The sequence below is a fragment of the Thamnophis sirtalis genome, unplaced genomic scaffold (genome assembly GCF_051295495.1).
Source record: "Thamnophis sirtalis isolate CommonGarterSnake01/CBP01778 unplaced genomic scaffold, rThaSir2_p1.2 scaffold_3, whole genome shotgun sequence".
NCBI lineage: Eukaryota > Metazoa > Chordata > Lepidosauria > Squamata > Natricidae > Thamnophis > Thamnophis sirtalis.
The window spans coordinates 102,204,166-102,231,250 of record NW_028261383.1 but is presented as its reverse complement, the minus strand read 5'-3'; the positions used below and the strand labels follow the sequence as shown (position 1 = coordinate 102,231,250).

General features: G+C 37.2%; 2 protein-coding genes across 2 annotated transcripts; both read left to right on the top strand.

Annotated features, from left to right (window-relative positions):
• The first annotated feature begins 3,372 nt into the window (after positions 1–3,372).
• On the top strand, positions 3,373–8,508 carry RPL26L1 (ribosomal protein L26 like 1). Its single transcript, XM_014057763.2, has 4 exons — positions 3,373–3,526; positions 5,236–5,408; positions 6,219–6,359; positions 8,336–8,508. The coding sequence occupies exons 2-4, from the start codon at positions 5,241–5,243 to the stop codon at positions 8,462–8,464; spliced, it is 438 nt and encodes a 145-aa protein (XP_013913238.1). The 5' UTR covers positions 3,373–3,526; positions 5,236–5,240; the 3' UTR covers positions 8,465–8,508.
• A 983-nt stretch (positions 8,509–9,491) lies between these two features.
• Positions 9,492–26,296, top strand: ATP6V0E1 (ATPase H+ transporting V0 subunit e1). Its single transcript, XM_087709618.1, has 4 exons — positions 9,492–9,693; positions 14,244–14,291; positions 23,890–24,019; positions 26,021–26,296. Exons 1-3 carry the CDS (start codon positions 9,590–9,592, stop codon positions 23,981–23,983), a joined length of 246 nt encoding a protein of 81 aa, XP_087565744.1. The 5' UTR covers positions 9,492–9,589; the 3' UTR covers positions 23,984–24,019; positions 26,021–26,296.
• The last annotated feature ends 789 nt before the right edge of the window (positions 26,297–27,085 follow it).

Genomic DNA, 27,085 nt, shown 5'->3' with positions numbered 1-27,085 from the left:
TCTTTGAAACTTTGAAAATGAGCATCATTTGCAAGGGAATGTGGTTTTATATGTACCATTCTCATTCAATGTTTTGTGGGGGGGTTATTGTCATTTATGTTTTACAATTAGATCTGACAGATCTAAAATCTCAAAAAGGCAACTTCGGGCAAGATTTGTTATGTAACTCAGATTTTATCCAAGAATTATAGAACTGAATCATACAGTACAAGTAGTCCTTGACTTATAGCCAGTCGTTTAGCAACTGCTTGAAGTTACAACAAACCTACCTTAGGACTGCTTACGACCCATATTCAAAGTTCCAATGATAGGTCACCTGGAGTCACATGGCTAAATTTCGGGCATTTACTGACATGGCCACATTTGCAGCCATTTGTGGCATCCACAGTCATGTGACTGCATTTATGACGATTTGGCCAAATCCTGAAAGTTACTTTCAATTTTTGGCAAAACTGCATTGATAGTGAACCATTGGTTTGCTTAATGACCGTGATTTTCTCTTAATGATCGCAGTGGCTGCTTTTTGACCACATCATTTGTTTTACGACTCACGATTTACAATCTTGATGACCAAGCTCCATTATGATAGTAAATCGAAGACTACTGTACTGTTTTTACTGAATAATAATATTGATATCTTTTTTTAAAAAAAAAAAACCTAGCCCAGATGTTTAGAAGAGTCTTATTTATCTTTTTGCATTATGTATTTCCAGATGAATAGAAACCAAAAAGCTATGATCTTGTTATCTTTTGGGCAGCTGAGAAACTCCTCCCTGGGTGACCATTTAAAAAGTTTAATCTTACCGGGATTTGATTCTCTAGCACAATTAGCCAAAAGATGACAGTAATTTGTATTTGTGAGACTTCTCTCTTACTTTTTGAATGATACAGATCATTCAGCTATCCAGGTCAAAAATTTTAATTTAAAGGAAAAGCAATGAAGACAATACTTGGTCAATACTCCAATTGGATAGAAGAGCATCATGTTAAAAAAAGAGGAGTGTCTTTCATAAATACTGGAAATATAGTTGTCTTTATCTTCAGGAAGTCAAGACATTGGACAATATCCTGCTCATCTTTAAAATGTTAATCTTCAAGCATTTGCCAAACTGGCTGCCTTAAAGGCAAGCACTTACTTTGATGATTGTTAAGAGCTAGGTACCACACTGTATAAAAGGAAACACATTTTGTGTGTGAACATTTTCTTTTGTATCTGTTCTGAGTATAAAATAATTCTTTATTCCATTCTGCAGGTGAATGTGGGGACAAAATAATAAGGCAAATATCATTCAAGTTAATACTTTTTATATGGTGTTGGCATTGATTTATAGGGGCTCTCAGTAGAACCCACTGATTTTCATAACTACAACTCTTTTGATATACAGTATGACTCATAATTTGGGAAAGCTTTGTACATTTTATATCACCTAAGATGGATACAAATGATGTGTTCTCTAGTTTTTCTGTACCTTTAAAAAGAAACAGTAAGATTACTGATATTACAATTTTGAAACAGTTATTTGCTGTCAAAATAACACGTGGTCTTTTTAAGGGTGACCTTTTAAAATTTGAAAGTGTCAAATCAATATGCTATGATTAAACTGCTTTGGGCCAGAAAACATTTACCTGTTGTTCTATGGTTCTTTTGGGGGAAGTAAGTCCCATTAGTTTAGTGGAACAAATTTGTAGAAATGCATGCTCCTCCACTTTGCCCAACATGTCTATTTTTACTTTGTTGCAGGTATAGAAAAGATATTTTTCTCATCTTGAAATTCTTGCTGATTTCCCCCCATCCTTTTCTTTCTTGAATTTATTTAATGTGTGATGTCATTGCAGTCAGGGAATCAGTGGCAGATTAAGGTTCACTGGGTGCCCTAAGCCCTAACAAATAAATTAGACACATTTATATGCCGCCCAATCCCGAAGGACTCCAGGCAGCTTACAAAAATAAAGAGGGGGAAAAAATAACGAAACACATAACGAAAGAAACAGTTTAAAAACAGCAACACCTCATACATTCATTCTAATCAGGGCTGGACCTCAACAGTGAGGTCAACAGCCCCAGGCCTGCCGGAACAGCCAAGTTTTTACAGCTTTCCTGAAGGTCATGAGAGTGGGTATGGTCCGGATCTCCGGGGGTAGCTGGTTCCAGAGAGTCAGAGCAGCCACAGAGAAGGCTCTCCTCCGAGGGCCCGCCAGCCGACACTGTCTGGCTGACGGCATCTGAAGGAGGCCCAATCTTGATGCCCCCCTCCTTTGTATATACTGTACAAATCTTCAATGGGTTTTTTTTCCTTTGGGGTGCCCCCTTAGGCCTAGTGCCCTAAGCAGGTGCTTAGTTTGCTTAATGGTTAATACACCACTGGGGAGAACTATCAATGAACATTCAAAATCTCATGTAGTTAAAGTCTCTTGTCAATCATTCCAGTTTTAATTCGTTCTTGGTTAAAATCTGTATGAAAATGCAAGTGAGCTGTTTCTAGGAATTTGGCAAGAGCTCATGCCAAATCTGTATTATACAGTAGTAATCATACATTGTGGGACATGGTGGCTCAGTGGCTAAGATGGTGAGCTTGTCGATCAGAAAGGTCGGAAGTTTGAATCCCTAGTGCCGCGTAATGGAGTGAGCTCCCATTACTTGTCCCAGTTTCTGCCAACCTAGCAGTTCGAAATCATGTAAAAATACAAGTTGAAAAATAGGAACCACCTTTGGTGGGAAGGTAACAACTTTTTGTGCGCCTTTGGCGTTTTTCATGCCGGCCACATGACCACGGAGACGTCTTTGGACAGCGCTGGCTCTTCCGCTTTGGAACGGAGATGAGCACTGCCGCCTAGAGTCAGGAACGACTAGCACATATGTGCGAGGGGAACCTTTACCTTTACTAATCATACATTATTTGTATCCACGCTTCGCTCCTTGGATCCAGCTCAAACTTTTCTCTCTCCCAAACTGGAAATTGCGCCTAGTGAATACGATCCAATTGAAACTCAATCTCTTAAAAATGCCTCGCAATTTGAGAGGGATCGTTCATATTTGTGAAAGAGAAACATTGCTGTTTCTTTACCTTTTGCGGCCTTTTCCATTTCGTCACCAACCGCACAGCCGCCACCGCGCTCGTACACCTTCCAATAAGAACTTTTCCTGAGTCCTAAATAAGGAGGACGCTGAACGTAAGGGACAGTCGCAAGAAATGGGCGACGGAGGAATGGAATGAGTGAAAGTTGAATGAACTGATAAATAGGATGCGGATTTTGCGAATGGAAAGAGAAAGTACGAACGGGTGAAAGGGATATGAGTCTGAATAGAGAACGGGGGGGGGTGCATTGACAATACAGGAATTGAGACGCTTAGCACCACCTGCTATTACATCGCATTGGACGCCAGGTGGCGCCGACTTACACATCTTTCCACTCAAAACATTCTCAGAGGTGAAGCAATTCTCGCGAGACCACGAGGAGACCTCACTAGAACCGGCGGAAGTAGGAGCAAGCTCTTTCCGGGCGGCCATAGCCTATCGAGCTGGAGGTAAAGATTAAATGGAGGGGTGGGTTTTGGTAATCCGTTGTCATCCGTTCGTTGGCGGTAGATTATCTGTTGTGATTTGTGGGGAAATGCACAAAACGGATAGTCTTTTGTTGCCGCTCCTGTATTTTAAGCAGTAGAAACTTCAGAACATCGTTTCTGCGGCGGCCCTTCTGTCCGCCGATCTTTCGCTCCTTTGGGAGCCTGATGGATCCGGTAAAATCTGTCCCCTGGTAGAGGTTGCTAGGGCATGTTGTCTTCAATCTGCTGCTAGAGTCTTATTTGAATGACAGTGCACATTTTCGCCGTGTATATGTATACATTCGAACTAGACACTGGTGTTTCTTGTGTCGTGTGTGTGTGTAGGTGGTATATGCATAATAGTTATATTTTGAGAGCTGAATGCAACGAAATATTTTAATGTATGCTGGTTCGTATGCATTTAAGGTGACAAAGTTTTATTCTGTTCTATTCAGTGTAGACTTTGTTGTTTAGCCTCAGCAAGACGAGAGCTTAGAACAGTAGCTTCAAATCGTTCTAAGGTGCCTTGCTGTTTTTCATTTCGATACTTATGCCCCCCCTCCCCCTGGGTTGATACTGGGGAAATGAGCTCCTTTCAAAATTTGTCTGCTTAGTCGCTCCAATGAAAGTGTTTAAAATTATTTATTTGAGGATCGTTAAGACTCCTGCAATATTTCAGTGTTTAACATCTTACATAAAGTTGCAAAGAAGTAAGGTATTGTGAACATAATGGAACCTAGGAATATTTCTGTTTACGATTTTTTGTAAGTTACATTGTTGTTTTCAGGTCACCATCTGAGCTTTTTACTTTTAAGAGACATAATGGCAAATATACATAAGAAAGCTAATTATTGTAGGTAGAATAATATTTACCAAAGACAATAAGGTATTTCATGATTTTGCTGGTGATGTTGATAATTAGAAATACTACACTGAAGATTCATAAACCTCAGACCTATATAGAGAGCATATTGTAGGACATGGTTAGAGCAGGAAAGAAATAGTTTGTGTATGTTTTATAAACTGGCATTCAGTTGTCATGTCCCCACACTTATGTCCAAGATGCAAAAGTAGCTTCAAGTTCCCATAGATACAGGTGATGTTACCTACATATTCTGACAATAATATACTCTTGTCTTAAAAATACTACAATTATATCTGCCCAAGTCCAGTTGGGCTTACCATTTGTTTATTTATTTGATTTTTATAGCCTTCCATCTCAACAAGTGACTCTGGACTGCATACATCCTAAAATATAGAAACAAAATCTGTTGTAACAAAAGAAAATAAATATATATGGTCACCAATTAGAACTATTGCCATGGATGTTAATACAGCCAAGAAACAGACCTTTAACACACTTGTGGCCTAGGCACACAACCAAGTGTTTGTGGGCATATGAAAAGCCAAAATGATTGGAGTCATCTTAATTTCTGAAGGGCAAGAAGGCACTTGTTCTGATTCACTCCAGCTGACATTCCAGCTGACTTTGGTAGTATGGCCTGTAACATGTCCAGCCTGCTGGACCAAATTGGATTGGAAGAAACAACTGGGAGAAGATGGTCCTAAACCATGAAGGTCTTTAATAGTGATAACCAGCACCTTGAATTGCACCTGGAAGCAAACTGACAGTTGCAATCTTAATATATTTCTTAGTGAATGCTTAATTTCTTGATGTGTGTTTTCTCCAGTCAAAATGAAGTTCAATCCATTTGTGACTTCGGATCGCAGCAAGAATCGCAAACGGCACTTCAATGCTCCATCTCACATTCGGAGGAAGATCATGTCTTCACCCCTGTCCAAAGAATTGAGGCAGAAGTACAATGTTCGCTCTATGCCCATCCGAAAGGATGATGAAGTTCAAGTATGTAAAACTCTCCATTTCTTCTATGAATAATGATGAAATCCATAAGCAATTCAAATAGTACAATACAAGGGGAAAAATAACCTAAGCACTACATAACAAGTCCATAACTCACATAAATTGAGCTGCCATACTACTTGTGGAAGACACAAGTTTTAACAGCCTTCTGGAAGGCTAAGGTGATTTGGGCTATCTGAATGTTACGTAGGGCAGGTACAGCAGCGGAGAAAGCATTATACATTCATTTATAGTGAGCTCATTATAGCAGAGTCTGAGTTAAAAACCTACCTTCCCAGGTTTTTTGTTGCTTGGGGTTAACTTGCTATTTATGTTAAGATTGCCAATGGACTCAACCCTTGTATCTTTATTGTTTATACCTGCTCTTTCTTCCACTCCATTCCCAGCTTTCACAATCTCTCTCAGTCACAGCTGTTTTAAGGTATAGTAAACAGGTGATAACATTTGTTCCATCTAAAGCAGGGGTGTCAAACTGGCAGCCCGCAGGCTACATAGATCACATACAGGCCATGCCCACCCCCGGCTCCGTGAAGGGGGAAAAAGTCACGTGACAGCAACATGACACCATGAGTTTGACACCCGTGATCTAAAGCATACGGTATTGCCTACAGTATTGTCTGCAAGGCTTTACTGCAACTAGTGTGGTTACTATATTATTAGTGTATGAAATCATGTTAGAATGCTAGAATCATTTATAAATCATTCTTGCACTTCCTGCTATTAAAATTATTAATATTTTAAGTAATATATTAAAATGTAATTTATTAAAGAATAACATATCTTTATTTCTAGGTTGTTCGGGGCCATTATAAAGGACAGCAGATTGGCAAGGTAGTCCAGGTATATAGAAAGAAGTATGTTATTTACATTGAGCGTGTACAGCGAGAGAAAGCTAATGGCACAACTGTTCATGTGGGCATTCATCCTAGTAAGGTGAGTTTAATCAGATGAACATATATTTTATAATTATATAATGTTCATTATTACTAATTTCAAAAATACATTGAAATAGTTGTACAAAGGCTTAATAAACCATGATACAGGATAAATTAGTCTTCCCCTCTATTTCCATCAAGGGTTTGCTGCCTAGCAATTCTGAATTTTTGAAGTTCATGCGTGGGCATTAGGGCATCCATCTTTCACAAAGCTGGTGTAGAAAAAAGTTAATTTCTCTGAAACTATTTTCTTAGTATTAGTCAAACAGTTATTCTACTTGGGATTTATGACTGTACATACTAAGTTCTGAAATTAAACTTGTCCTCAAGTAAGTCCTGGGTAGTACTTGGATGGTGGACCATGAGGAAAGCCCAGGAGTGTTAGACCTAGAAGTTAAAAAAAACATTCCAAAATAAGGCAGTGACAAAATCAGTCCTGTACTACTGACAAGACATGCCTGTGAAGTCACCAGAAACTTGAGATTTCCTCCAAAGGGTGGTGGTGGTTACATTTTATCTCTTCAGCTTTCTCTTTATGTTGAATGTGTTTTGAATGACGTGCTGATGTGTTTTGTTGACTTACTTTATTAGCAAGTATTATTCCTAGAAAATGTAGTTAGTAAGAGTAGATGAGACTGAATTCAAACATAATTTCTACTACAAGAAGAAACTGACTAATATGTTCTGTCTACATAATGCTTGTGTGGATGAGAAAAGGCAGCAAGAATACATTTTTTGTTAATTTATTTCTGTTTATAGAAATTATAGTGCCACCAATGCACTGACACATTTTTAAGCAAATCATTGTAATTCCTAAATTTTTCTGGATCTCTATAAAACAATGCCATCTGATTTGAATCCCATGATAGGAAACTGAATATATTATTCAAATAACTGAGAGAGTAACAATAGGCTTCCAAAGAATATTATTTTTGATGTTTTATGATAAAATAACAAGAGTAAATCGTAAATTTCCTACTGCAGTATTTCAGGAACTGTGCAAGCCTAACATTTTAAGAACTGCTATATTCTAAAAATGTTACCAATTATGACTTGTTTAAATGATTGTCAGTTTACGTGGTATGTGTAAGTCTGCTTTTTTTTTTTTTTACATTCTTGGAATCATACTTTATAACAAAGATTTGGAATAAATCTCTTATATGGACCTCAGAGGTTGAAAATAATCATTTCCTATATTCCTCTAGAAATTAATAATTGAAAAATTTGTTACCGTAGTTCCAGACTATAACATGCATAAGATTCTCCAAAGGGAATATTGTGTTTGTGTCTTTTATGCGACTTTGTTTGAATTCATTATTTTCATTGTTCCTTGACTAAATAATTATTCACTTCTGCATTTGACTTAATTTAGCTTTCCATCAAGTGCATTATTTTCACTTCTTAAAAGCTTGGCCAGATGTGCTATCTTGGCATTGAGAGAAGATGGTATAGATTGGTATGGGTGGCATGATAGCAAAAGGCAGGACAATCAAAAGGGGAGAAAGGCAGATATCACAAAAGACTATCAAGTGCCTTAACAAAATACACCACCTAATACCTACCGTGCCACCTCAGTAGGAGAAAGAAGACAATAAAAGTCAGCATAGGCAGTAGAGTGCAGAGTGGCCAAAAGGGCAGAGGATGGGGGAAGTTGAGGGAACAGCAAGATGGAAGAGAAGTCTTTGCCTAATGACTGCAATTGGGGTAACCAGAACTGCTATTGCTAAGCAGTTCAGTGATGTTTTACCTAACAACTGCTTTGGTTAACAGTGGCAATTCTGGTGCCAGTTAGGGTCGTTAAGATGGGGGAGGGGCACAAACTACCTCCAAGACAAGCTAATGCAATATTTTAAAAAATGAGCAACAAATCTATAAATATGAACTAGTTATTTTTTCTATAAATAATTTATGTAGTGAATCATTCATACTTGAAATATGTAAGGAAAATATACATTATTTGCTTTGATTCTATAGGTGGTGATCACAAGATTAAAGCTGGACAAGGATCGTAAAAAGATTTTGGAACGCAAAGCGAAATCTCGCCAGGTTGGAAAAGAGAAAGGAAAATACAAGGAAGAAACAATTGAGAAGATGCAAGAATAAAATGGACTTTTTTGTCAGATCCATTAAAATTCCAGTAAATTGTATTGTATCAGTGTTCTTATTTATAGCTTTTATAACTTTAGCATAATAACAAAAAATATTGCAAGTTAGGGAGAAAAAGTTTTTCCTTTTACGAAAAGATAATACATGGATGCAGAAAATTTGTAGGAGGGAATTTATGCTTGAAAGTGAAAACTATGTTATTAGACATTAACTTTAACAATATTGAAAATCTAGTAGGGATACAGTGTTTCTACAAGGAGAAATCTACAGCATTCTTTATAATATATGAGCAGAGAACATAATAGTGACTAACTGGTTATTTTCGTTGGCAAAATCCTAATTACAAGCTGAATAGAAACCTGCATTCCTTGTTGGTTAAGGGCCAAAGTCTCTTGTATCCAGATGTTCTGCTTTAACAGTTGAATTTGAAACATCTCCCCTCTGCCCATCCTTCATCTGTCCTACTATCTTAGATTTGTAGATCTGTGGATATTACTGTGAAATGCATTACTAATTTCTACCACTCAGATGCTCAGGTGAACTTCATTTCCCAGTTTCCTTTTCTGCCCATTTTGCTGCAGTTCCTGTCTTAAGCGGGAAAGGAAGGTGGGAAATACTCTTTAAAGCAAAAGCAGCTTTTCAACTCTGATGTGAGGGAGGGAAATAAATCTTAATTTGTAAGTGTATTTCGCGGTGAAATGTGCTAAACGTTAAGATGACAGAGAGCCACAAACGATACAGCCATGATCACCGGGGGGGGGGGGGCTGTGAGAGTAAGAGGAACCAGGAGCCGCCCTGAGTCCCCTTAGGGGACTAAATAAAGCTAGGTTGCGACTGGCGAGTTGCAAGCCGCCGGAGCAGTTGAAGGAAGGACCGTCCTGCGTTTGGCCTAGGAAGGTCACTACGCAACAAACAATATTTGTAGACTACTAGAAAAGCCGCGCTCCCAACCAGAAAGACCCTCAGCCCCCACCAAGGAGGAGCGAAGAGACTCCTTCCGCAGGCCCGTCCTACGGCACCTCCGATTGGCCAGGAAGCCAAGGCAGGCGTGGCTATCGAAAACGGGGTGTCGATCGGCCGTAGCGTTGGTTTTAGAGCCGGAGTCGGCGAAAGGAGGCAGCGATGGCGTACGGCGGCCTACTGGTGCCCATCATCGTCATGAGCGTTTTCTGGGGGGTGATCGGCGGGGTTTTGCCGTGGTTGGTCCCCAAGGGCCCTAACCGGGGGTAAGTGCCCGGGGAAAAAAGGAGGACGTCAGGGCGCGCCGCGGAGAAGGAGGGCGAGGCGGAGAAGACCCTGGCTTCCCTTCCCCCCGCTTTGGCCTGGTTTGCCTGCCCGGAGAACGCTTGTCCGGTGCCGGCGGGGGGCGGGGGGCAAGAAACGACCGGGGCTTCCTCTTGCTTGGAGAGCCACCGCAACGCAGCTCCCTTTCCTTCGCTCTCCCCTCCCCCCCTCGCCGTTTTCCCCCAATCTTGTCAGCAGGTCCCGGGTGGGTGTTTGTGGGTTGCCTCTTAATCATAACACCACCACCACCACCCCAAGGGTACCCCGCTCTTTCGGCGGACCACTTGGACTTAGGGGTGGGGGAAGGAATCCTGTACGTGACGAGGCCCTTCCTCGGAACATGGGCTTCTGCCAGGCTGGCTGAAAGGGGCAGAGAAAGGGGCAAATAATAAACCATCACAAGACTGTCAGCGTCTTGTGGATGGTTTATTATTTTTTCAGGCTGCTCTTTAATTTTAAATTCCTGTTCTTACTCCAAGGGGCATGAGACAAATGCTCCGGTTAGTTCTGTCATTTCTATAGCCTACTTCTGTAAGGCTAATGCTTGAATATGAATGCATTTTAGGTAACTTCCCCTTTATCATCATTCTGAATTCTTCCTTTTCCTTTGACAACATTAAGTCAAAACGTAATTATCGCTTTTCATTTATTTTAAATCTACAAAGCGCTTTTTTTTAAAAAAAAAATTGCTAAGTGGAGGTAGATGGAAGGAATGGAACAACAACAACAACAAAGGAAAACTGAGTGCTGCCTAGATGATTTAAACTCCAATTCTCATAATCGTTGCCCAGGAGGTGGTTGATGATGATGATGTTGTTAGTAGTAGTAGTAGTAGTAGTAGTACTATCAGGAGAGGTTGTAGTTCAAAGGATCTTGAAGGTAAGAGATTGCTGCTCCCTACAATTAAAGCAGAAAAAAGAGCACCATTTGCAGTAGAGCAAAATAAAATTAATGTGCAAATTAGGAAGCTATTTTTTGCCACTAGAAGGCAGGCTTCTGAGAAAGGAAGGTTCAAAATTAGGCAGCTTTGGATAAGAAGACACCACTATTTCTTCTACGGGTAGACTTAAAAAGAAGATAACATTTGGAGCAAGAGCTCCTTGGCAGTTTTCAAAGAAGAAACAGGTATTCTGGCCCAAAATTACTTCGAGCTTTTGCAATAACTTAAGTTGAGAAATGTACTGTAGATGAACCAATATAGAGTTGTATACTTCTTAGCACAGTTGCAGTTCCTGAAGGCCACCCAATCTACTTCTCCAATTGATATTTGAGGAAGGGATGAGTAAATACCCTGATTTGCCTTCTCCAAGGAATATCTTACTTAGCTGCTCTGTGTCATAAAGTCTTGCACTTCATGTGTTGCATTGGATTTAGTTACATTGTTCTTAAGTGGGTTTTATTTCCTTGAATTTGTAGAACAGGAGTCTTTGTATGCTAAATTGCCACATGACTGCCATATCATAGATAGGTATATTGTGACTGGTCACTTTTAATAAACATATCAGTTCAATGTGTGACTATATTTTATTAATAATAGATAACACAATGAATTTAAGAAAATAATCCAAAGTATAACAGAATAACAAAGTTGGGATCTTGGAGGTCTTCTAGTCCAATCCCCTACTCAGGCAGGAAATCATATACCATTTCAGACAAATAGTTATCCAGTTTTCTTCTTTAAAAATTCCAGTGTTGGAGCATTCACAACTTCTGGAGACAAGTCATTCCACTGATTAATTGATTTAACTGTCAGGAAATTTCTCCTTAGTTCTAGGTTGCTTCTTTCTTGGTTAGTTGCCATCCATTGCATCTTTTCCTGCCTTCAGGTACTTCGGAGAATAGGTTGACTCCCTCTTCTTTGTGCCAACCCCTGAGATATCGGAACACTGCTAACATGTCATCCCTAGTTCTTTCTTTCATTAAACTAGACATATCCAATTCCAGAAACCATTCTTTATAGGATTCCCTTTTTGGCACAGAAAATATATAAGCTTCCAAAATGGCTGTAATTACTTTTCTATCAATGCCCTGGCCTTTATAAAATTCATTAGAAAACAATAATCATAGTTAACAGAGTAAAATAATTAGTTCAGTGCACAGTATTTTCTTTTTGTCTTGAATAGATTTTGAATTCTGTAGCTGAATCAACTGTCATCTGTTCTAACTGTAACCTAATTCAATGTGAGAATGATTGTTTAGATCCATGATGGTGAACCTATGGAACCATTTGTTAGGGCACACGAGGCATTGCCCTGTCAGCTCCAGCGCACCAGCTGACTTCGGCCTTCTTTTGAACAATGCCCTCCGGAGGCTTCAGCAAAGCTCCTGAAGCTCCGGAGGTGTGGGGGAAGGCTGTTTTCACCCTCCCCAGGCTCCTAGAAAGCCTCTGGAGCCTGGGGAGGGTGAAAAAAGTGCACCAAAAGCAGGGGGGAGAGCACGTGCACATGCGCTTTGGGGTCACACACATAGCATTATGGGTATGGCATGCCCACGCACAACCCCCCTGCACTCCCACCGCTTTTGGCACACAAGCCAAAAAAGGTTAGCCATCACTGGTTTAGATGCTTGGCAGAAATATTAAGATGAATATCTTTTTTTTTTAAAGGAAGGCAAGCATACCTAGCCATACTAGTGGTTCCCTGGTCTTTTACTTATGGAAATCAGCAAAAAAAAAATCATTTTTATTCCCTCGTAGGAAGTATAATTTGAACTGAAACTTTTTCTGGAAACGTTCTTACCATTGCCACGGCGCCTTTCATATAGGGTACTTAATCCTTTATAAAACCCACAAATAGCAAGGAGATAATTAGCTTGGTTCTGATCTCTGTGGCAAGAATAGCTTTCCGTTAAAATTACATAAATAATTGCTGGCCTATAATGAAAATACTGACTTTGCAATGTCTTCTATTTAGAAAAATATTTTTATCTCCAAGTGCCAGATGTTGAATAATATTTGCATAAGCTTGATCAGTCTTGGAAAAGAATGATTAAATGAATGATGATTCTCAGGACATATTTTGATGCCCTCTATTCTAAACAAAGTCTTATTCATAAGGCTTTGCAAGCAGTCCTTTTTATTTTAATTGGAATATTGATTTTTTTGTAAAAAAAAAAATCTGATTTAGTAAAACTACTGGAACAACAGCCAAGTCCAGTTTGGTGCAATGGATAAAACTGAGAGACCATAAGTTAGTCCCGCCTTAATTACAAAACCAGCTGCGTGATTTTGGGCTAGACACTCTCAGACAATGACAAAGCACTTCTGAAATATTATAAAACTGCAAGGACTTATCCAGACAGTTGTCAGGAATCAATGGTGACTCAAAGACATCAATAATCACTGGATTATATATGATAATGTCTCAAGATTTCATGTTTTAAAAATGTATAAATTATTTGGCTTATATGAATGGACAGTATTTTATTATTTTGGATAACTTATTTTGCTCTAGTTGGGAAGGTTAGGCAGCTAACTGATAAATATACCTGCTATAGTTGCTGAGAATTTATCAGCCATAGGCTATGGATGCCTTTGGCTTCTCATGGCAGGTAGGCATATATGCAAGGTAGGTTTTTTTTTTTTAATGAGAATGAGTAGAGGCAGAAGAGAAATAAATCCCAAATTTGGAATGGTGGCATTTCATTCTTTGAAAACATGGTAATGGTTGAAAGATTGAGTTGTGGATCTAAAAGTTCCTGACAGCAGAATGAAAACTACTGTTGGAACAGGTTTCCCATTCTTTCACAATGATTTGAATGAGAGAGTTTGGAAAGAAAAGCTTTTCAAACTTTCATTGTACATTTCATAGAAGTTGGCTGAATCCTAACAATTCACTTACTGTAAATTTACCATAAACATGGCCTTGTGTCAGAGTCCAAGACAAAACAATCCTTTTGGTTCCAATTTAATAAAGCAAACATCTTAGGCACATCTGTGTTAATCTCAATACTGGAAATGACATTGGAATTCCACCCAGTTAAAAGTTCATGATCTTGTCCCTACGCCCACAATCCATCACATGGTTCAATCTTCTTCTTCCATGCTGGCATCCATGCCCAGCTTCTTCCAGTCAGGTGTGAAAGTGCAGAGACAAAGGATGACCTTGACTTTAGCAAAGAATGAAAACAATACATTCCACAATTCTACTCCTTCTAATCCCCCCTCCCATTGACTATACTTAAAGAAACAGCATAATGAAATAAGAGAAAGTGTGGCAGGCCAAAATTCTAAAAGGAATATAAATGCAGGCCTGACACCTTGTTTACTCTGAGCTATGATTATTGTATTGATTTATCCTGCAATAACCTAATGTAATCTACAGTACCCTACATATTTTAACATTTAGGAACATTTTGGAAAATTATTTAATGATTATATCAGTATCTCTCACTTGTGTGTAATAAGATTAGAGAAATATCTTTTTCCCTTTTTTTTAATACCAGTTTGTAAATATGACTTCTATTTTATTAGCCATCTTTCTTCTTTCCGCAGTGTTATTAATACAATGCTGGTGATTACTGCTGTGTGCTGCTACCTATTGTAAGTATTAATGTTTTATTCTATATGTGGTAAAATCTATGCTTTAACTACAACATACCATATTTTGAGTTTAGTGTTTTGATTGTGGAATGGGAAGACTTGCATCATAGTGGATACTGCAAGAAAATGTGTATATGATATTAAGTATTGATCTGTACATGTTCAGACATGTATTTTTTGTCATTCATTGTTTTAGTCATAAAAAAGACAGCATAACATTGGTGGCAAATATATACTTATTAATACAACTTGTTCATTTTTTAATATTACCTACTTTAGTATTATTTCTACTTATTTTTATTTGTTAAATGTAACTATTTTAGTAGGATTCTATATCTAGATTATGTAGTAGGAATGAAGGCTAAGTGCTTTTTTGTTCTATGTTGTTAAATACTTTGCAACAATCTCTGCATTTTAATAACCTATATCTTCTGCTATTCTTTAAATTCTCTGAATAGTTGCAGAAGTGATATTCCTAAATACTGTGATAATGAAAAGAGTAAAAACAAGCAAATAACCTGAAATATTATTGTGTATAGCACGTTTTTCTAAGCATTGGCCTTCATCTTGCCTTTATAAACTGTGAGTCATGTTGTTTATTCCTCAACGAGATTTAACTTGCTGTAGCTTGACGTAGCCTAGGAGATAGAAGTCCTACATAACTTGTTTTTTATACACATGTTGTACTTATTTATGGTTCAACAAACCCGAAGACTCATCAATATGAAGCTATGACCCCAATGACTTTTAAAAGTGCTCTGCATCATGATTTCTGTTTTAATGTTGCATTGAAAGAAAGTCCCTGTATTTCTTATCATTCGCTCTTAACAATTGTAGATTAACATATGAAGGATCATTGGCCACCATTTTTGAAGTACTCAGGAGATTTCCAGATCTACCTACCTACCAATCTACATACATACACACACACACACACAACATACACCTATAGTAATATTAGCCATTTTTATAGATTTATTTTCTTTTAGGCAAGCCTATTAGCAAAAGAAGGAAATTATAATATCCTAAGTTCTTGGCCAATCTATCAGATAATATTTAAATATTTTGTGTACAGCCGATAGTGTTGAGAGATTGTGTTGGTAATAATTTAATAAACTTGGAAACATGATTGGAAATGTACGTTTCAGAAGATATGTGTGAATTCAGCATAGTTTACACCCACTTATCTTGGTAGAAACACCAAAGCTAACATAGGGTATTTCCCCTCTTCCCTTTAGCACTTCCTAGTTAAGCTAGTGAGTATGAGATCCTTGTGATTGTCAGCCTCTCTTTCTGCTTGCAAGTGTATTTACTCAGTGGCTTATCCATTGCAATAGACTGGAAGGAAGGGGCTGTTGCGTTCCTGATCTGATAGAATCCAGTATGCATGAGGGGAAAATGACCATCCACCCACCCCCATTTAATTCCCCAAAAATTGTACTTACCATATCTGTAAAAATGGCAGTGTCCAATATGTCAGTGAGAGTATTCAGTCACCCATCAAAAACATCTGGAGCCAGGTCTGTTATTTGAACTTGACTGTAGTAAGTTGTAAACCAAATAGGCCCTCGAATGCAAAAAGCTGCCTTTATATTATACTGAGCCTAAGCATCTGCTTTAAACTACTGTGATAGTGAAATGATAAAACATGCATCATGACACAACACAACACAATACTTTGATTTCAGTATTGCATGCAAGTACATATATCACAGTGTGTGTGTGTTATATTATCACAAGGCATTTTTGTTAGTTAACCACCCTCTGCAGCCATCTATGGTGACTCAGACTATTGATATAGCCAACTGATACTATTACTGATATTGGCAGGCAACAACTTGTTTGTATTTATTTAAAATAAAACTTCAAAATGCTATGAATGGAACCTTCTATATTTAACTATGTATGACCTTTCGCCTAAAACAACTCAGTGCTTTGAGCAAAATTTTTCAGTATGTGGTAATTGTGGTAATTTCAAGATCTACAAAACAATACCAAGTCATATAGTGATTCTGCAGCATGAGTTACTTGCCCAAGGTAGTAATTTATTTATTGTATTTATTTAGCAAATGTTTATTTAGCAAATGCTGCCCATCTCACAAATGAGACTCTAGGCAGCAACCATAACAAATATTTGGAACAAGTATAAGCAACTATTAATGACAAATAACAAATAGAAATAAGACTTTAATAGTAAAAAAAAAGGAGAAGTTACATTGATGGAAAGCATGTTGAGGTTTTTCAGATTAAAGCTCTTTTTTCTACCACATCACCTGCTTTTTTCCATTTCATCAGTGTGTTCTATACATTAATTTTCTACTTTATAATTTTAGAAATAGAAGTTGTGCAACCAAGAAAAAAGGCACAGCTTAGCTAGCTTGGGGAGACCAACTTTTTTCTCAAAGGAAAGCAGTAGTGCCTGCTGTATAATTCATTGCTGCCAACCCAGATTTGCTCATGCAGGCACTGGAGTCAAGCTGAATTTGGAAAGCAGGTGTTACATTTGAAGTAGAGATATCTTTATTAAACAAATATCATTTAATATGGTATATTTATGATGGGTACAGCTCATTTACACAAATATAATTTTTTTTCTACAGTTTATGAAAGCAGGGGAGGCTGCAGTACTTTACTGGCTTGAAATATCTGCAAAGTAATGATTGCTCATTCATAGTGAGCATGCTTACCCAACCTGACATTTTCCAGATGAGTTTTGGAGTACAACTCCCCAAATTCTTGGACACCAGATTTAGAAGCCACCACATTGGGAAAACAAGCATAAAGGAAGCCAAATACTGTCTTCCAGTATAGAACAGAATTACAACTATTTGTGTGAGTGGAAACCTAATTTTTAATGCTATGGAGGTATTGTATGGGTGAAACTCGAAAAATTAGAATATCGTGCAAAAGTTCATTTATTTCAGTAATGCAACTTAAAAGGTGAAACTAATATATGAGATAGACTCATTACATACAAAGCAAGATAGTTCAAGCCGTGATTTGTCATAATTGTGATGATTATGGCTTACAGCTCATGAAAACCCCAAATTCACAATCTCAGTGATTATGGTTTACAGCTCATGAAAACCCCAAATTCACAATCTCAGAAAATTAGAATATTGTTAAAAGATGCAATATTCTAGGCTCAAAGTGTCCCACTCTAATCAGCTAATTAAGCCATAACACCTGCAAAGGGTTCCTGAGCCTTTAAATGGTCTCTCAGTCTGGTTCAGTAGGAATCACAATCATGGGAAAGACTGCTGACTTGACAGTTGTGCAGAAAACCATCATTGACACCCTCCATAAGGAAGGGAGGCCTCAAAAGGTAATTGCAAAAGAAGTTGGATGTTCCCAAAGTACATTAATAGAAAGTTATGAGGAAGGGAAAAGTGTGGAAGAAAAAGGCGCACAAGCAGCAGGGATGATGGCAGCCTGGAGAGGATTGTCAGTAAAAGGCCATTTAAAAGTGTTGGGGACTTTCACAAGGAATGAATTGAGGCTGGAGTCAGTGCATCGAGCCACCACACACAGACAGATCCTGGACATGGGCTTCAAATGTTGTATTCCTCTTGTCAAGCCACTCCTGAACAACAAACAACGTCAGAAGTGTCTTACCTGGGTTAAAGAAAAACAGACCTGGTCTGTTGCTCAGTGGTCCAAAGTCCTCTTTTCTGATGACAAACTTTTGCATCTCATTTGGAAACCAAGGACCCGGAGTATGGAGAAAGAATGGAAAGGCACACACTGCAATATGCTTGAAGTTCAGTGTGAAGTTTCCACAGTCTATGTTGATTTGGGGAGCCATGTCATCTGCTGGTGTTGGTCCACTGTGCTTCATTAAGTCCAGGGTCAACGCAGCTGTCTACCAGGAGATTTTGGAGCACTTCATGCTTCCTTCCACAAACGAGCTTTATGGGGATGGTGACTTCATTTTCCAGCAGGACTTGGCACCTGCCCACACTGCCAAAAGCACCAAAACCTGGTTCAATGACTGTGGGATTACTGTGCTTGATTGGCCAGCAAACTCGCCTGACCTGAACCCCATAGAGAATCTATGGGACATTGCCAAGAGAAAGATGAGAGACATGAGACCGAACAATGCAGAAGAGCTGAAGGCTGCTATTGAAGCATCCTGGTCTTCTGTAACACCTCAGCAGTGCCACAGGCTAATAGCTTCCATGCCATGCCGCATTGAGGCAGTAATTGCTGCAAAAGGGGCCCAAACCAAGTACTGAGTACATATGCATGCTTATACTTTTCAGAGGGCCAATAATGTACAATCCTTGTTTTATTGATTGCATGTACTATTCTAAATTTCTGAGATTGTGGATTTGGGGTTTTCATGAGCTGTAAGCCATAATCATTATCATTATGACAAATCACAGCTTGAATTATCTTGCTTTGTATGTAATTAGTCTATCTCATATATTAGTTTCACCATTTAAGTTTCATTACTGAAATAAATGAACTTTTGCGCGATATTCTAATTTTTCGACTTTCACCTGTATGTAATTCTATCACTTGATAACAACTTACTAATATGCCTTCAAGAACTTTTTAATTAGCATTTTTATCTTTCAGAGAATAAAAGGATAGTCATCATCCCTGACTGTTTATAAACAGTGTTGGGGACTTTCACGTTCCTTTCTTTTAATTTTCCTACTTCTAAACAGCCATGTTACACTTAACCATCTCACATAAACAGCATCTCAGTCTATATGTGTTTATTTAAGTTGTGTGAATTGAAGAATTGCAGCACAACTGTGAATACAAGTTCTCCCTAGCAAGTGATAGTAAGGTATGAGATGCTCAGTTTAAATCTTCTTTGGTTATTCTGTTATTAATAAAACATGTAAAAATAATGCCTTAGTATAAAGCTTAGGATGAAGAGCTGCTTAAGAGTTGAAATATAATGGTCATGGAATAATTTTATGTCTTTCTAACTGCATTTCCTGCTTCAGATTGCCAACTACATAGTTAAGCTCACTTTCTATCCAGTTCTCCATTATGTTATTCGGTTTTAGCAGATAGCATTAGAAGATGGTTGTAGTAGATTTCCCCTTTCCCAATATTCCTACATGCTGACTATAGTTCATAATTAATATATGACTTTTCTTAATAATCCTAATTTTTGTGCTTCCAATGAAAAATGCAATATTCAAACAGCAGCTCCAAATGTCACTATTGCTGTACTAATGAGGTTTCTATTGTTCCAGCTATAACTAATTATTTCAATAGATGATGAGTGAAATGTTAAGTAGTTACCTTGCTATCAAGGTATCAGCTTTATCTCCCTCTGATGTTTGTCTTTAGGACCTGCATTTTACATTAAAACAAAAAATTCAGATATTAGTAACACATTCTTGCTTTTAGTTTATATATAATATTCCAGCAACATATTTTTGAAACTGCTAAAACTGTTTTATATTGTTCATGGAAACAAAGCCTAACATGACATAACTGGCACAAGGAGTTCTTCCTCTTTTTTCATACCCTGCCTTGGGCAATGAAAGACTGTTGGAATATACTGAAGTGAACCCACATGAAAGCTGCAAACGACAGTACTGACATTGTCTAGAATTGCTCTATTTGCAGCGTGGATCAGTTTTACTTGTGTCCAGCGACTAAATCTGTTTTTCAAGTTATAATATCTTCTATGTTCAGAAGAATTTAAACTAACTCTTGAAGGGTCCTTGGTGCTCTCTGAGCTTGCTTGTTTTCTTGCAGACATTTCATTACCCAAACTAGGTAACATCTTCAGTGCTAGTAAAGAGTGGGGTTGTCTCTCAGTTTATATTCTAGTGACTCCCCTGTCAGTGTTAGTAGGATGGTTTTAGAGTTTCTTTGGTTGGGCTGCTTACTCTTGGCTCATTTCGACAGTTCCTTGATTGGAGTATTGTTTACTAGATTGTTAATCTGACAATGTTGAAGTTGATCTATGCTTATCTGGGTGCTGATTGCTGGTGGAAAGGTGTTTGGGTTTTTTGTTCCTTTTGTGGCTTAATGATTATCTCTTTTGCACAGTATATAGATATTCTTTATGCCCATGTGGCTATTGATGGCTACCGTAATTTGTCAGAGTGCTGGGCTTCTAGAAATTAACTAGTGTTTTTGGACTTGGCTTGGTCTAGGATGGTCACAGGTTCCCAATTGAAACTATGGTTGAGTCTGTTCATATGTTGTGAAATACATATGGTATTCATGGATGTGTTTTGCCAGTATTCTGCCTGTTTGTTCTACACTAGTGTTCTACACTAGTCATTAAACTAACTCTTGCCTAAAAGGGCTGTGAGAAATCCAGGGTAATTTGGAAACTGGGTAACTTGCCCCTGAATAACATAGAAAGCTGTGTATTAGTCATGGTATTTTATTGGGGAATTCATGATAATAGATGTACTGTGCAGTATATTTGTGTTTTTGTGAGTATGCTTTTCCAAAAGTCTTAAGTAATACTAGTCCCGGTATTCAGTACAACAAAAAGAGTCTGTTTACATTTATTCAGTCTCCCACCCGCAGTCACATTTGTTTTTGTAAGCTGCTAGGAATGCATTTTCATTTTCAAAATAATCAATTTTCGGAAAACATTTCCTACATTTTTGTCATAGAATCTCTTGTTAGTTTCAAAGATTACATTCCACAGTTGGTTGGAATGAAGAATTATAATTAATTATGGCTAGGAACTAAAGCCTTGTGTTTGCTTATGAACTAAACATAGACCATAGAGTGCATTCCAAGCTTTTTGATGCTGCACTACAGCACCTGATAGGAAATAAATATAGATAAGAGCAGAGACCATACCCTGTAGAAAACATTGTCTTTATCAACAACTTCTGAAGGACCCTCTCAATTTTTTTGAAATATAAATTGATCGAAATACTGACTTAGACAGCCATAAGTAAATATTTGCGGTAGTACTTGCGCATTATATGGTAAGAAGATAAAGAAAACATGAGGGTTTTTTTTTCTAGAAAGGACCACATATAACATTGTGCTACTAGAGGTCCTACCAATTTGATGTAGGTAAAGATATCTATAATGTAGCTATCTATCCTGGTGTCCCTGCTGTCTAGCAGTAAAATAAGGAAAATGCTAATGTCTCTTAAGGTCCTATATTTTGTTTTAAAGGTTAGACTCATTTTTGTTTAGTTGTTTAACATATACTTAACATTAGAGGGGGAAATTAATTAACAAAATCTAAAAATAATTAATCTTTGTATCTGTCTATGGTGGCTGTTATTTTATCCCCCATCTGATCAGTATTTTATTTTCTGGTGCAAGCATCCAGGTTTGTGTGGAATTTTCCATGACTGCGAAAGCTCTCTGCATTTATAGCAGCTCCCATTACAAAGCTGCTTTGCTGTTTCTCCTCCTTCAAAAGCATTCTAGAAATAACAGTTAGATGTACCATTGTGTTCACAAACCTGTTTTGTATACTGAACATTAGTTCAGCAATAATTCTCTACAGTTTAAAATAGATTTTAAAGTCCATTTTCAAATCTGAATTGTTAAATTGAGTGATTAAAAAACAAATGTATTGCATTTTCCTCTGTGCTTTCCATTGTGAAAAATGTTTGTGTCTTAACCATGACTTCTGTTTGGTGAATGTGACCACTGCTTTGAGAAGAAAGGTCATGTATATTGTAATATACTGCTGTAATTTCAAAAGTTGTTAACAGCAATTTTGCATAACGTTATTAAAATATGTGAGTTTTTTCTTTGCAAAAGATATATGATAAAAATAATTAATTTTTCTCTTATTTTTTTTGTATCCAAGGCAAAAAAATCACCAGTAGCAAGGTGGCATACAGATAGATACAGATTCTCTTTTTAAAAAATATATATTAAAAGAAGATCTTGCAAAACTACAGAAACATAGAAAAACTGGGAAAAAGAGGGGAAAGATAAAAGAAAAAAATGAATAACAAAAAAGATAGATATTTTAAAAAGCAAATTCTGATCATTTTTGTAGCAATTATAGACATGGTAATTACCATCTCTCCCTTCTCATTTACATATCATAGTTTCCTTCTTTCCATAAACAAACCTTTGTAATCAATCCCAAAATCATTTCATTTTTTCCCCATTCTCAGTAAGAAATCTATAAAGGAAAGATATCTTAAAAAGCGAATTCTAATCATCTGTGTAACAGTCATAGATTACCATTTCCAGCCTCTCATATTACTTATCATAGTTTCCTTCTTTCCATAAACAAATCTTTGTAATCAATCCCAATCTTGCTTCATTATTTCCATTTTCAGGAAAAAAAAATCTACATATAAAGTCTCTATATAAAGGAAAATAAATGTATACATTCTCAAGGCAGAATACATTTACTTAGTGATGAAAGAAATGTCCTTCTGGGTTCGGCTCCAAGTGGGGAAAAAGACACTAGAGACATGGAGGTTGCTTGGAAAGATAGTTTATTGGTGGACAGGACCACATGGCTTGAGACCTGAACAGAAAAGGTGATCATATGCTTCAGTATTGGTGGAGAAAAGAGAAGGCAGGACTGAGATGCTGAGTCCCTGGTTTTATGCCCTCTCTGGCCTTTGATCTTGATATTGTATTCTGATTGGTTGTCAGACTCCCATGGGGCCATGCAGGGGCAACTCTCTAGGCTGTGTTTTGAATCCAGGTTTGGTTGAGTTCTCAGATGCCATGTGGACAGTTGGGGCCAATATTATCATGCTTTAATCCCATCCCCCTGGAGCTGAAGTGGAGAAGCCTTTATTATGTAACGTGGATTAGCTTGGCCTTCTTAATGGCCCATTGACAAAGTGGGTATGGGCAGGAAGCTACAGGCAGTTATTCTGTTTTTTAAAACACGTTTCTTTCTTTTCACATCCAGATAAATATTCTGCCTTTTAAATATTTCCTAGGATATTTCATTTTTCTGGGAGAGGGCTGGGTGATAACTTCCTAAATTAGAAAACGAATACAAGATAACATAATTTGATTAATAGGTCATACATGGAACTGCTGTGATGCTAAAACAGAACCATATTCCAGTAGAAGAAACTAAAGAGGTCTGCAACAAAATATTGCAGTTTGGAGTCCTCTTGCCAACTGTGTCCTTCTCGGGGGCATTCCTTTCAAATTCCTCTGAGGTTCTCATTTTCTATTTTTTGTCTCAGCATTCTGTGGCTGCTTGAGATACTTACTGGCTATTTTCAGAAGCATAACAGGGAAGACTTTTCTTTTTCCTTGTACTTTTCCTTGTATTTCAGCAATTTTTCCAAGCATGTGCGATGAAGACATTTGGCTACAAGAACATAATTCAGAATCTAAAACTTGAAAATTTGGTAGGGGAAAGTTGTTGGGATGTTGAATGTGATACATCTTTAGTTATATAACATTTTATCCCTTTTAAGAAAATATTAACAAAAGGATAATTGATAGGATTAATCTATTCCTTGAAATGAAAAGGGACATTTTCTAAGAAATATATCCTGGACTTCTAAGTAAATCCCAAGACTATTATAGTCCTTTTCTTTTTAAATTATAGTTCTGTTAGTATTTGTGTAGATGCTAGACTTATTCTATTTCTGCCTTGTCAATTTTTAGCCAATTCTTTAATAAATCTGCTCTTATTTTGCAGCTGGCTGATTGCCATTCTGGCTCAGTTGAACCCACTCTTTGGACCACAGTTAAAAAGTGACACAATCCTGTATCTGAAGGAACAGTGGCCTTAACCATTGCGTCTTTTTCTATGGCAGTATATGAGCTAGGTAAATGCCATTTTGTTCTTGTTGGTTTTCACTATATTTATATATCTCTTTTAGTTCAAGGAGTGAATATTGTTCTCCGTGTTCCATCATTATTATTATATAGTTTTGTGATTACTTTTGTGTAAGTATGCAGCACATCTGAGATGACAGAACATAAACTGGGAGCTCAAAGCAATAATCTTGCCGAGTTAGGATAGTTATTGCATAAGATGAAACCAACTCACTTTGCTGAAAATAATAATAATCATAAACCTTGTTTTTCCTAACAACATTATTATGTAAGTGAAAAGACTTAGCTTTTCAGGCTCCTCCTAGATTTTGATTGAAGTTCATCAGACTTGGAAACTGGAATAGAATTGGTCACTGATTAAAAGAGGTTGGAGAATAGTCCAGTGATAAAAGGTTAATTATAGAAGGCCAAGGAGAGGACTAACGGAACTAACTAGAGGAATTGGTATTCTGGTCAACAGATAAAACAGTTTTTCTTTAGATCTGTTGACAGATTACCCCAACATATATGGGTTCACCAACAAAAGCGCGCCCGACGAAACCGCAGCGAGAAAATTGCGAGTTCTAAACCATGTCAACGAATGAGTGCAGAAGCGCGCCAACAACAGCGCGCCAACAAAAGCGCACTCTAAACCTAACCCTGAACCTAATTCTTACCTTAACTTAAATCGCGCTTCTGTCGGCGCCTTGTTGTGGGCGCGCTGTTGTGGGCGCGTTGATGACATTGTGGTTTTTGTGCTGCGCTTTTGTCATGCGCGCATTTGTCGGGTCACGTGCAATATGAACATAGCGACTGTATAATATAAACTAAGATTGATGTTTATGTGCAGCTCATGGACTAAAGTAAAACTTTTTTGTACCTGTTTCATAGCCACAATAAAAGAGATTTACACTTAGAGAATTTAGGAATGGTTAGTTTTTTATATTTAATTTTTCTTTGATTCTTCCTTAATATTATTACTTTTCATATGAAAAATAATGGATATTTTCTTTTACATTACTGAAAACTATTAATAGTGTGGGTCCTTTTTGATTGTTGGCAATATCTGTGTAAATTGAATTCTAAACTTCATATTGACATACCGTAGAAGATTTTTACTACATACTTACAGAGTTATATGAGCAAGGTTTTCAGGTCTAGAAGTTAGGGAGTACTTCATGGGGAATTTGGGAACTGGGTAATATTGTTGATCATTTGAGCAGAAATGATTTTGGGTGCGGAATGGTGATGTTTGCCACACAAATATGATTACAGAAAGGATTATACCAAACCATGAATCTGGTTCCTGTTATAACCAGTTTAGTTTAGAAAGCTATTTTGCCTTTTACTTCCAGAACTCTGATTTTTCCAAATATCTATTATTTGCTCTGTTGGAAACAAGCTGAGGAGAGATGTTATGCTTTTAATTATTCTTCCCCCTCCCTCTTGAGACAAAGCTTTAGTGTTTTCAAATCAGACATGGAATGAATTTGGGTGATGACTCAGGATTGGGGGTGTAGATTTATTTCCTATTTAAAATTTTAGTAGTTCATAAAAGTCAGGGATCATACCGTGCTTTGCAAAGAGAAACCTTACATGATGAAGCAATGATCTTCGTCATATTTGTTATAGTGAATTTGCTCTTGCCAAATAACTTTGACTTGGAAGTAAGGGGGTGTCAACAAAAGATTAACTAGGGTCTCAGTCTTATTAGTCAAAACTAGGTTCAGTTTTCATTTTAGACAGCTTCTTTTTTTAAAAAGTCAGCTTGCACCTGACTGTTAATTAATATTCATATATTGCCACATTATTGGCAGGACTAGCAATTGTATTGAAACAAAAACTAGTATTCAAGACCCAAATGATACCGTACATTAAATAAAATTTTATTTGAACTGTTGCAGTATCTTGAATATTGAAGTTTTATATCAGTCCCTCCCTCTGGAATCTTATAATTGCTTGATGTTTGGATTAAAATGCTTCTGAAATAAATTGTTTTTCTTTCTTTATAGGTTATGATAAAGTTCCTTTCATTGAATGATGCCTTTACTGTATTTTGAATCAATCCATGTCTACCTTAATGCCTGTGTTCCATTATGAAGAATATTTAACTCAGACATTTTTCATACTCCTGAAGTGCCTAACGGGTATTTTGTACCTGATTTCTGTAAAAGTTTGCTTGAATTTCAAGTGTTACAAAATGTTCTATCATTCCTATGATGGCTAGGTTTATTGACAATACCCTATAACTCACCAAGAAAACTTGGAATAAATTTCTATTCTGCTTACTTTTCTGGCTTGACTTGGAATGTTATTTTTGCATTAATATATAAAAACATAAGTTTTGAATCACACATTTATGAATTCATGACTTTTAGAGTGCTATTAGTTTTATTCAAATCTCTCAGTTTAGTGACACCTTATCTAGGCTATTTCCTTGTAATTTTATCGATGATATACTTCCTCTTGCAGATATACATGGACATTCAGAAAACCTAGATCTCATGTCCAATATCTTCTCATTTTCTCAGATTTAATTTAACTAATACCAGGGCCTAAATAACATAAGATATGAAAATATGAATACCTTCATTGGATTTGTAACGAAGTACAGCAGAGACCTGTAAAACTGTGCCCTAAAGTCCGATGTAATAATGTCTAAATTATAAATAAGTGTATTTGGTCAGGAATTTCAGTATTTATGTATAGAATTAGTTGAGATTACCAGAATTTATTATATTCAAAATTAAATTGTAGAGAGTTCTATTCATTAAATAGCTAAAATTGTTGTTCAGATCAGATCAGAATTTACTGCAGAAACACTGGTGGATGGTTGATTGGTCAGAGCTGAAAGACGTGTATCTAATTTGAAGGGAAATATTAATAAATTATGTCAGGTACAAAAGATTATTCAGTGTAAATGGTAACCATGGATACATTTAAATAAGCATATGATGCTTATCTGGAAATACTGCAAGGGGATGGCTAAACTTTCTGAAGACAATCATAATCCAAATCCTAGGTTGAATCCATACATGTACATACTTCTCTCCCCTCTCCCGCCTCCTTCTCTAAAT